Source organism: Schistosoma mansoni, chromosome 6, assembly GCF_000237925.1.
Source record: "Schistosoma mansoni strain Puerto Rico chromosome 6, complete genome".
Taxonomy (NCBI): domain Eukaryota; kingdom Metazoa; phylum Platyhelminthes; class Trematoda; order Strigeidida; family Schistosomatidae; genus Schistosoma; species Schistosoma mansoni.
The window spans coordinates 15504395-15516216 of record NC_031500.1 but is presented as its reverse complement, the minus strand read 5'-3'; the positions used below and the strand labels follow the sequence as shown (position 1 = coordinate 15516216).

General features: G+C 37.0%; 1 protein-coding gene across 1 annotated transcript; it reads left to right on the top strand.

Annotated features, from left to right (window-relative positions):
• Window positions 1-2839: 2839 nt before the first annotated feature.
• On the top strand, window positions 2840-10543 carry Smp_011010 (hypothetical protein; the record flags this gene model as incomplete). The annotated part of the gene is given in 4 exon segments (XM_018798392.1): window positions 2840-3161; window positions 5020-5323; window positions 10332-10335; window positions 10340-10543. Coding segments are annotated over 4 exon segments (834 nt in total).
• Window positions 10544-11822: the final 1279 nt, after the last annotated feature.

Below are 11822 nucleotides of genomic sequence, written 5' to 3'. Positions count from 1 at the left end.
CAAATGTCAAGACAGTTTTACTGTATGGAGCGGAGACGTGGAGAACTACGGAAGCCATCATCCAGAAGATACAGGTGTTTATTAACAGCTGTCTACGCAAGATACTTCGGATCCGTTGGCCAGACACTATCAGCGACAACCCACTGTGGGAGACAACAACCAGATTCGAGCGGAGCAAGAAATCAGGAAGAAGCACTGAAAGTGGATTGGGCACACTTTGAGGAAATCACCCAATTGCGTCACAAGACAAGCCCTTACATGGAATCCTGAAGGTCAAAGGAGAAGAGGAAGACCAAAGAACACATTACGCCGAGAAATAGAGACAGACATGAGAAGAATGAATAGGAACTGGATAGAACTAGAAAAGAAGGCCCATTGTAAAGTGGGTTGGAGAATGCTGGTCGACGGCCTATGCTCCATTGGGAGTAACAGGCGAAAGTAAGTAAGTAAGTAAGAATGACGGTAACTGAATCGAAGGTGGGGTGATAGCCCTTTACTTAAATACTTGTGGTGTCTGTTCGGTCATTGTGAAAAATTAAGTATTATGATGAACGAAAAACAAGTAATTAATGTATGTATGCAAACTCGAGAAAAAAAATATCACAATATATAAAAGTCAAATAAGTCAATTTCAATGATTAATGAAATTCCAAAAAGGAACAGACTCACAGTTTAATGGCTTGGTGTAACAGATCACGTCGTGCTCACCACTGAAGATACGACTAGTTTCTAGTTTGACAACTAGCTACCAGTAACACCTATGTACGAAGCGTTCCCCAACTAATCGAAATCAAAAGTCAGACGAGAAGTGGTGGGAAGGATACGTTATCAATATATCGCGAAGCGTTTACTCTAAGCTGGCTATTGAACGTAGGAGCTGTGTCCCACGCTGGTTCGAAACATGATCTGGTACGGATGCATGACCGAACATCTTCAGTTAAATAAGTCCACTTAAACAACGTGGTCAGCATCCAATGTCGAACATTTAATGAGATACTGATTTTGGGGAATTATTTACAGCTACAATTAAAAACTAAAGCTATGAAAAAGAGAACTGACTTTCATTTTAGTCCCATGCATACAAAAGTAAATTACTTTAGCTGTTACGCGACTACTACTGACATTAACTAACGTTTTTATCCCTGAATGTGATGAATGAATTAAACAATAACTATTAATTACTGTAATCAAGATCTCAATTGTAATACAGAGATGAGAATAACAAAGAACATATAGTAAGCTTTTTCTCCTGAACCAAGTTTGAACTGTTGGCCTTTAACGATAGTTGCGTCTATTCGGTTTAGAACGCTACAACATAATATCATTCGTCCTATATTATTCATCACCACGATGGCATCGTTTTCGTCACTTGAAGGATAGCTGTCATCAAACATAGTGTGGCTGAACTCAATTCAAATCTTAAAATGACTTGATTTGACCACTTCTGCGAAACTTTTCGCATTTTCTGGGTGCTTCGACGCACCGACAGTTTGACCTTCTGAGCTCAGCAACCTCCGTCAGTGAACGATACTCTTGAAGCGTTGCCCAAAACTAACTTTGCATAACTTGATCCTTATCAAATTTTTAGAATGTAATACCTCTTAAGTGTATATTACTAAGCACTAAGAACGTATTGTAGTTCTGTTAAGTTATTGCTCTGTGGAACTAAATAGTGTTTTTTTTGAGTTCGTCGTTCACGTAACAACTAATTATGATTACAATAATTAAGTTACAGTTGTAGTTGTATAAACGAACAATTCATCATCTAGACAGAGGGAGCCTATATTTAATTTAGGCAAGTTTAAGAACCTTCACTTTCAATTGGATAGTACATGATCTTATCGTATTCACTCCCAAAAGTAAACTCTTTGTAGTAATTTCGAAAGTTTGCTTTAGACCTAAAGCATAGTTTCTAAAGCCCTGTATCCTGATCACTAATCCAACATTTCAGTGGCCATTATGAACTGTGATGCGATTTTCATCATTTTTATGGAACAGGTAGCCAGTTAATTCGATTGAACACAAGTGCGAGAATCTGGTAGGTGTTTTGATGAATAGTTAAAAGTAACTGCAACCCTCCCATGTACATATCTACATGCTAGAAAACCAGATATAAATTGTCCACTTTTCATAGAATAATATCTAAAAAATATTAATGAGATTAAATAGTAATTGAAATGGATCTTCATTTGCTTCCTTAGTTATTCAGTCCTATAATTCTGACTTATTTTAAAGTCAATATAAAGCAACTGATATCTCAAGCATTTACTCAAGTAAATGTAGATCTGCCTCTAATAAATTACAGAGCTGTTGTAATCAAAGTATTTCGTTCTCACAAACTTTATACCATGATTTTACTACATTTCAGTTTGTTGTGTATCTAATTAAACACTACCACTCATTTCAAAACCACATCACTTTGAAAGTTAACGACTATTTTGAAAAGTCTAACTACTGTCTTTAGACCGTATGCTAATGTCCCCTTTTAATTTAGTTACATTTTTATTTTCAAGAATAATCTTTGTCGTGTAATGCAATTGAAGCAAACCAAGTGGTACTTAGTAGACCGACCCAGTTCACTAAGATTGGGTATAGTCTTGAATTTGTCTATACGTATTCATTTTGGATGCTGGATATGTTTGTTTTACAGTTTTTCACATGGCTCCATTCTTACTTGTTATTTGGTATTCTACCACATTCGTTTCCATTACTTTCTTCAGAGTTTGCTGTTGTTGACTCATCAATACACTGGTTAGTATTTTTTTTCCATCTATAACGAGTCGGATAAATTTTGCTGTCTACACTTTCGAATTGCATGGAATAACGTATCTCAATTAGCATGAATCGTCTATTGTCACTTCAAAGGGTTAGCTCTTCCTTAGTCAGCGTTTATCAGTCGTCGGTTTGCAAAGGAAGTATCTTTGACCCGGCATGTTCACAAAATTGGGTTTTACACCCAACAATACGCTGGAAATCTAAAGGAGGACATGTGAAAAACGTTAAAAAACTTGGTCGAAATGATATCACTGCAGAAGTTTTGTCATTTCTAAAGGAGGATAAAATGAACAAAGAATTTCAGAATGTCTTGTCACGTTTTCAAAACTTTATAGTCCAGCGTTTGAGTTTAAGAATGACTCCACAGACATTCTTCGATATTATGGTAAGTATATGGTTTTATAATAATTTAAGTTATCCGGTCACTTGATTCAAGTATGTTCACAAATGTTGACGTATGAACCCACAATTTAGTTCTCGGTAGCTATTGAGTGAAGGTATATTCCTTAGCTTGCACTTTCAGAGTGGAGCAATTTAATTACTGTAAGTTGCTTCACCAATCTACATAGAATCGACCAGCCACTAGAATTATACAAACAAGTGCATACACAACACTCCGCGTAGTAGTATAAGCAGGAGCAGAAATCTATTCGTTATGTCGCCTCCAATTACATATATCGCTTTGCATGTACATGAAAAAGCATGTACGTCGAACGCACAGAAAGACGAGCATTCATTCGTTTTACTCAAAATATTCCAAGAAATCTACGTCTCCAAGCTCAAAATAGTTTTCTTAGTTCAATAGCGCGTCACCTGCTGGACACGTGGCATAACGTTGATGCAGTGAACTTATTTGAAGCGATTAGCTAATAGTCCAGTCCCACCTCCTTACGATTCTCGAGGACTAAAACAGTCATAAGGCTTAAACTTAACGTCTGTATTCTCAAAAAGTTATTGCTTAGCTTCCATCTGGCTTGGTAACAGAAGCGAATTAAACGTATTTGCCCTTTCTTTTTCGGTCAGTTGTGGCCAAAGTTTATTGAGCTAAACTCACACGTTCTCATTTTCATTCTACACTTTTTAGGAACCCAATTTTTTTTATCGCGTAGTAATATTTTTTTAATATCTTAGGGTTATAACCGTAAACAGTTATAAAAACCTGTTAAAGTGTTGAATTCTTAACTTCGTTTACGTTACAAATAACCTATTCATTATTGACGCTTCATTTTTCAAATCGAACATCATGCTAATAATTGGTTGTGGTGAAACATAGCTTGTATGTCGCTGATGAGGAAGCAACGGGATGCAATACATTTATTGTACTCCGCAAATGTTTTCACGCTTGTTTTGTTCATATTAGCATATTTTTATTGACATTCAACCTGTACAAAGGATTGATCACTTAATATTCCTCAATTTCATATATTTTCCATTAGATGGTATATTTGCAGAGATGTCACTTATAGGAAAAGTTTACTGTATACACGGTGGTGTCATTTTTCCATCGTATTTTTTGGTAAAGTGAAAAAATGTAAACTTTTTACTCATTTTAGTAAGGTATACTAATAGAAGAGCAGGGTTTCTATCATATTTCCGTTAGCTTTTTATATGAAAGTGCTTAATTCAACAGTCATTCGCTATAATGACTTCATGAAGTAAACAGAAAATGGATATATTACTATGTTGTATGGTGTGTCAGTGACTGACATCATTCTCAGCACGGATACAGAAATCTTGTTGTTGATGATGATCAATGATGCTAATAATCACTTGTTTAGTGCCAATTTAACTAAATTCTTAGTAGGGGTCTCCAAATGAAATAATAACAAAACAGCATCACAAGTGATCAGTAGATTAGATTTTCTCTTCAGTAGAACAATGCGCTAAAATACAATACAATAAAATTAAAGATAATTCGAAGTAATCTCAGACGTAAGTCATAGGAGATTGCAAGTTTCGTAGATCGCTAATATAGCGTTGAAATTGTGATTCAAGTGCTACATTGAATTCTTGACAACTATATCAATGTATATGTACGAACTCTACCCAAAAGACAATCTGTTACTTCTTCAAAATTCAATGCTTTTGTTAATTAGTTACAGTAATGTACTTCATTTCGTTTGTAAACTATAATGCTTTAGCAGATATGACATAAACAACTTTGCTATCATTTTACATGTAAACATCTAATCCATCATTATACTACAATTTGACTCTCTCTATGTGATCTGTCCATTTTATAGCTTCCTGAACTAAATGTAAAACTTGGTCAAGTGGCGAATATTATCCTGCAAAATAATATGAATCAAAACATGACCTCAAAAGATTCTCATAACAAAGCAAATTTAGGGAATCAATATCTTCTCGTCGATCTTACTGGCAGACCTGAACTTTTTGTTTCTGCTCGAAAGGCAGTAATTGCCTTTTTAGATCCATGTAAAGACGGTTCTGGGGAAAGCAGAGTTCAAACAGTTAGTCAATGTGCATTTACCATACAATTAAATACTGTTATTACCAAGGAATCTCGTCAAAGAGCCCTGGCTCAAGGTTAGTCTAGGTCCAAATTACTCATCAATAGGTAGCATAAAAAACTATGTTAACAGAATTGTGAATATTATATTTTTACTCTATTTAGTCATGTATACTAAACGGTCCCCAAATGTCTTGGTATTGCCAAAGATGAAGAGTCCGCTCTCCCTGTCTCTCGAAGTACTCTCATACAACCACTCGTTTATAGCCGCTGCCACAAAAGTCATACTTCTCTGCCTTATTGCGGCGGGGGTTTCGCTCACAAAATTAAGAGGACGAAAAGCTAACGTTCGACTCTTAAACCAGGTTGGTGGGTACGGAAGACCCACTTAGGCGAGTTGCCCCCAAATGCCCTAGTATGGCCGGGAGTGGGGAGAGTCCGCTCTCCCTCTCGAAATGCTCTCATATGGCCACGCGTATAAAGCCTATGCCAGGGAAGTCCTACTCACTGCCTTCTCGTGGCATTACTGTTGTTTACGAAATTGAGAGAACGAAAAACGAATATCCGCACTTTAACCGGGTTGGTGGACATGGAAAGTCCATCTAGGGAGTTGGAAAATCCTGATTCCAAACTACTGGTGCAGATGGGCTCCAGGATCCTAAGGGAACAAATGGCGTATGAACCAATCGTTGGTCACCGGCTACCATGGGACTGTATCTCCTTACGGTGCTTTACTGTCTTGTGGATCAGACATTTAGGTGAAAGGCTCCGGGTGTGGCCCCCTAAGAAAACCACCTGCTTCAGTTTGGGCACCTGGGTTGTATCACAACCCTCACACAAATCGAATGAGATTTGTGCGTCGCATATGTATTCGGTGCCCCTTTGTACCAATATTTATGTGTTCAAATAAATAAACTTAGGCGAGTTGGAAAACCTTGATTCCGAACGAATGGTCCACATTAGCTCCAGGATCCTGAGGGAACAAATGACGTGCAACCCTAATGTTAACCATTGGCTAAGATAGAACTGCATCTCCTAGCGTTACCTCATTACCTTGTGGATTAGATCTCTGGGTCAAAGGTTCGGGGAGTGTCCTCCTAGGCAGACCACCTGCTTCGGTTTGGGTACACGGGCAGTATCTCAGCCATTACACAGATTCAGTGATAATCACAATTGGAAAGAAATATGCTTTCTTCAATCCTGATTCTCGTGAATTAAACTCAAAACTATTTGGTAACGTTCGTTCTTATTCTACATTGCGTCAATTGTCTATTTCCTTTCATTCTCACTTTCGGTCTTGTTTTGTTATTAACTTATAAAGCAACTTGCCTATGGTGGAAATCTTGTCCTATTTGAAAGATCTGAAGTCTCAATAGTCGAAAGTTGAATGCCGTCACCGAATACAAATTCTGAATCATCCTTTCTGAAACCACGTATGTCATTCAAACAGGCCTCCCTCAACGTTTTCACACAAATACAGATCGGACGACAGCTAGGGTTGGTCATGTCTTCGGAAAGTTTTGACGTCGATGTCCGCTGTCTATCCGAGACCCTTATTCAAGAATCTAATGAAGTCTTATAGATTAACTCTCCATCTGTGGCTTCGAACTCAGCGCTACAGGCACCAATAATCGATTAGATCCCCATCAACGGTCGATTATGCTCTTTTAGATTACAAAGCTCCTTCGAAGTAAGAAGTCGGTATAAGAAGTGATGAATTTTCGTTATCTCCACATACGCCCCGACAGATTGCTACCCGGGTACAATCAAAATGAGTCATAACACCAACCAAGTGATCTCCAGAAAGCCTGTTCGACAGATACTGTAGTGCTAAGTGGGGATTTGAATGTACAGGTTGGGTGTCCAGGTGAAGGAGAGAGTCGTTTGTGTAGCCTATGGGGACCTGTTGGTTGTAGGTCTTATAACGATGACTATCTACTCCAACTTTGGGCAGACTACCTGTTCCCAGTTTGCACTAATTATCGGAAAAGGAATCTCTGATGTGTTGTGTGGCGTCCTCCCTCTACATATCAAGCCTAGAACCAGATTGATCACATCGCGATCAGCTACCGTTTGCATGGTTGTATATAAAACTTTTACTCCTTTTGAAGTGCTGATATGGTCTCGTTGAGACACGTTTGTCTTCTCTTGATTGCCGCGAGTTTGACTATAAAAGAGATTGTTACCTGATGAAATTGTTCAAAACTTGTGTAATGACCTAGAAAGCTGATGATCGGATCGTGTTAACGAGTTGGAAGCAGCAGATACATCTGGTGACTACCGGAAGCTCTCTAAACTCATCCAAGACTCTGGTAACAAGAGGTCTGAGGTGATTGAAACAAACTGTGAAGCTGATAGGATGCCAATCAACATCTATCGACGTCTTAGACGATGGGCAGAGTTCTTCGAAGAACCGTTCAGCTGGTTTGCTACTCCAGCGACATCAATCAAACTTTCCTTTTCTCCATGGGTGGTGACGAATAGTTCACGTAACGAAGCGAGAGTATGCAAGGAACTTCAACTTCCGAAGCGCCACAAATCGCCAGGCCCAGATGACTTACCTCCGGCTCTTTCTAAAGGTGAGGGCGACCTTTTCGTTAAGGAATAGGCCTAACTGTTTACAAAGATTTAGCAATTAGAGAGTGTTCTAACATCATGGAATGAGTCTATAGTCGTCCCTATCTTTAAAAAGGGTTCACGTCGTTTCTGTAACAACTATCGGGGGCATAAGTCTACTTCCGATTGCATCCAAACTATTGGCTTCACGAGGAGCAGACTGATTTTCGTGCTATCTACCTTTTAAGTACAAAGTGTTTTTACAAGACTGGGAGGACTCTGATTGTGCACTCACCCTGGTTAGTGAGGAGATAGAAGTAGTTGAGAAGTTTATGTATCTGGATATCTGTGTAAGTGCTGTTGGTTGCATGAGTGATGAGATCAATTCACGTATAATGAAAGCCAGAGAGGCCTATACCGATCTGGTCCATTTTTGGCTCCGTGATATTAGTCTGGTTGTGAAAGGTCGTGTCTACAATTCAACAGGGCTCAGTTTTACTTTATATTTTGAAAACGTGGCCTCTTCAATTTGAGGATGTTCGGCGACTCTGTGTTTGACCATTGTCCTCTTAGGATAATAATTATTAACTGATTTCACTGATTTCGTTACTAGAAAGGTTCCAAACGTCTGTTTTTCAGCCTTCTAAAAAGTACTCCTTTGCAAATATGTATGAAAAAGTTAAAACTATTATTTGTATATGAGGTGTTGACCAAAATTATTATGATATTGAATTATTTATCAGTTAGCAAGTACATGGTTTCTCTGATAAATAAACGGACAAATATTATAAAGGCTTTATTCTGCCAAATTTAAGGTACACTAGTCTTATCCTTGTCAAAATAATTGCTGCTTGTAGCACTACACGTTTTCTGTCTTCGTTTTCATTGTCCGCAATATCTCTCAATTTTCTCAGGAGTTAGACTTCTTAGCTATATTATTGTTACATGTTCGCCAAAATTTTTTGGCCCACTTGCGCTCACTGCGCGTCATTCCGATGCGCTTCGCTTCGTTTCTTTGATCATTTGTCCGGATCAACGATTGTATGAAATATACGTATTCGAAATCCATTTTCGTATTTGACTTGTTTAATTCTGTTATTCACTAGCACTATTAAAGTCGATAATCATATACGAGGCTAGCCGGGATATATATTTCGATAGCAATCATCTTATGATATAACTGGAGTCAGGTATCAAACCACCAAAGACGTACGCTTTTTCCAAATCCAGTTAATTGGCAAATAGTTGGATAGCTAATTGCTTACTAGAAGGCATACGTTCAACATTTTCATGGCAAGTCGGCACTGGTCCTAGCTTTACATCACTCTTGTATCTTTTACGGGTCTCATTCAAACAGTCGTTACATCTGAAAAGAGCTATTTTCTTCATTGAGTTATCCCCATAAATAACACTTACCATTTTATGAATTCTCTGACAGTTTTTTCTAAGTTTCATCAAAAACCATGAGAACCCAACCTGTACTTATTCCACAGACCGTGAATGGATAATCAATGATAAACAGCGGAGATGAAGAAACCATTACTGATTCACTTCTACCACATCGTAACAGGCATAATAAAATCAGCTGCAAATACCGAACGTTCAAGGTATAGAAAAAGCGAGTAAAATGATTAATTATAACTGGAAAAATATTAATTAAGTGAACTAATAAAATATAGAACAGAGGTTTGACTAACTTGCCGAACATGGACATCAAAAACATACCACGAGTTAACAGTTACTCATTAGTATTATATACATATATAATACACTTGATTAAGAAGAGTTTTAAGATTTCTGATGATGAACATGCCTGAAATCATGAAAATAAATAGGTAAAATGCTAACAAGCAGATGATATGCAACAATACAATGTGACCGAATGATAACTGTTCACAAGACATATTTGTTAACCCCAAATCTCTGAGTAAATCAGTTTAGATAGACATAACAACTAGCCGTCAGAATAGGTTTCTAATCTCCGGTAAAATTTCTTTCACGTGTATCGAATAAATAACCATCGCATGAATAAATATGATCAGTAGTGTCATTTAAAACATAAACCATTTCAGGATGCATGTTCTGTAAGTAGGTCACTCATATACATGCCAATGAAATTAAGATCTAAGTAGTCAGGCTTAATTCTCTCCTCACCACATCAGTAAAATTGGTTTGGTTGAAGTTAGACATTAACACCATTGGATGCTGGTCAGCTCAATGGTCTATCGGTTAAGTGCTATGGCGCGAGACTAATAGGTCCTGGGTTCGAATCTCGCGAGGCAGGATCGTGGATGCGCACTGCTGAGGAGTCCCATAATAGGACTAAACGGCCGTCCAGTGCTTCCAGGTTTTCCCTGGTGGTCAAGCTTCAATTGACTCATGATTTCAACTATAAAAATACTGAAATCTTCACAAAACCCCCATCTGATTGTAAAAAATTTCATCGAGCATCGTATTTTCTTTTGTCTCTTTTGTTTTCTACTTCCTTTTTTTCTTCATTTTATCTAAACAATATTGTATCACCAAATAGGACATGAATTATTACATCAGACAATTCATGAAATGGATAAAATTTATCATGCTCATAATAAACTATTAAATTCCAAAGAAGCTAAAGAAAAATTAAGTGAAGATGATCTATTCATGGCTCGTGAATATCTACGCACAGTTGTTAAGGAACAACATAAATTAGCTGAATCAATGTGGAATCCGAAAAAAATTGAATTAGAAGGTGAAAAGTGAATTCGTCTATATTATTTCGAAGTTGCCTGTACATAGTTTCTCAATTATAACCAACTTTTAATACATAGATATATGTATATTATGTAACTAATATGATTGGATTCTCTAAAATAGTTTTTTTTTAATGTTTTGGGATCTTTTATTAGTGGTTTGTAATATAAGTATCAATGTTTTTGATGAAGTTTTATTCTCTGAGACGGATGGTTTGGTCATGGAGCTTTTATTGTCCTTCTGAACAACATTGTCAGCACAAACTTCAGATAGAAGTTTGAAGTATTCGAATTTCTTCACATATAACTCATTGGTTGTTCTGTCAACCCCATATGAAAATTATTCTGTTCTGATCTTAGCAAATAGTCTCTGAAAGTCATCATCCGCCTTCCTCTTGTATGCACATTTCTGGTTTCTCTAAATGTAAGATGGAAGCTTGCGTAATAAAAGGAGACGAGAGCTTACTCATCTAATCAGTGGTTCGAACGATTAGCCAGTTATTACCAAATAATGCTTGTCCACAAGGTGTTCAATTGTTGAACTTATCGTTGTTTTATTTCTGTGTCATTCCAACTATTTCGAATAATGTTTCTGAATTACCTTTAATAGACCGCTAACCAAATGACTTATAGACATTAAATAGGAATAATATATATTTGTAAAATCTCAGCGAATGAATTTGTAGTGAATCCAACGTTTCGCCTGGCAATCTGGTCCAAGCTTTTTCAAGGAATTATAATCAAACATCAAAATTATCGACTTATATATATATAGCTCCTAAGTGACAAGTGGATTGATGAGTGAAGGATTTTATTCTTCAGATTGCTAATAAATATAAGTTGACTGGAGATCATTAACTTCAAGGTTGATAAGAATATTCCTTTGAAAGAGTTGGAGATACTCATCTTGTAGATATTTTCAGTTTCGTCACTTGTGAAATCGATGCTCATGTAAAACATCTTATATGCCACACAGGTTATCGAATCCTTAAGATCTAAACTTTAAATTCTTGTTTATAGATTTTGACGGATATTCATTTTCGATATGTACTTCTCTTTGAAGTTTTAAATCTTTCTTCGTCTTTAACACAGACTGCGAATGTGTTGGATATAGTAGTGATATCATTCCTTAGTGATGCAACATTCACACATTCTAAACAATCTGTGTAGTTATCTTAGTAGAGTATTCTTTAAAGATTCTGACAGTATACAGTTAGGTCCGCGTGTTTTGTGGATTTTTCAACTACCGTTTCGATCAATATCAACTAACTATGATAAAAAAAGTTTAC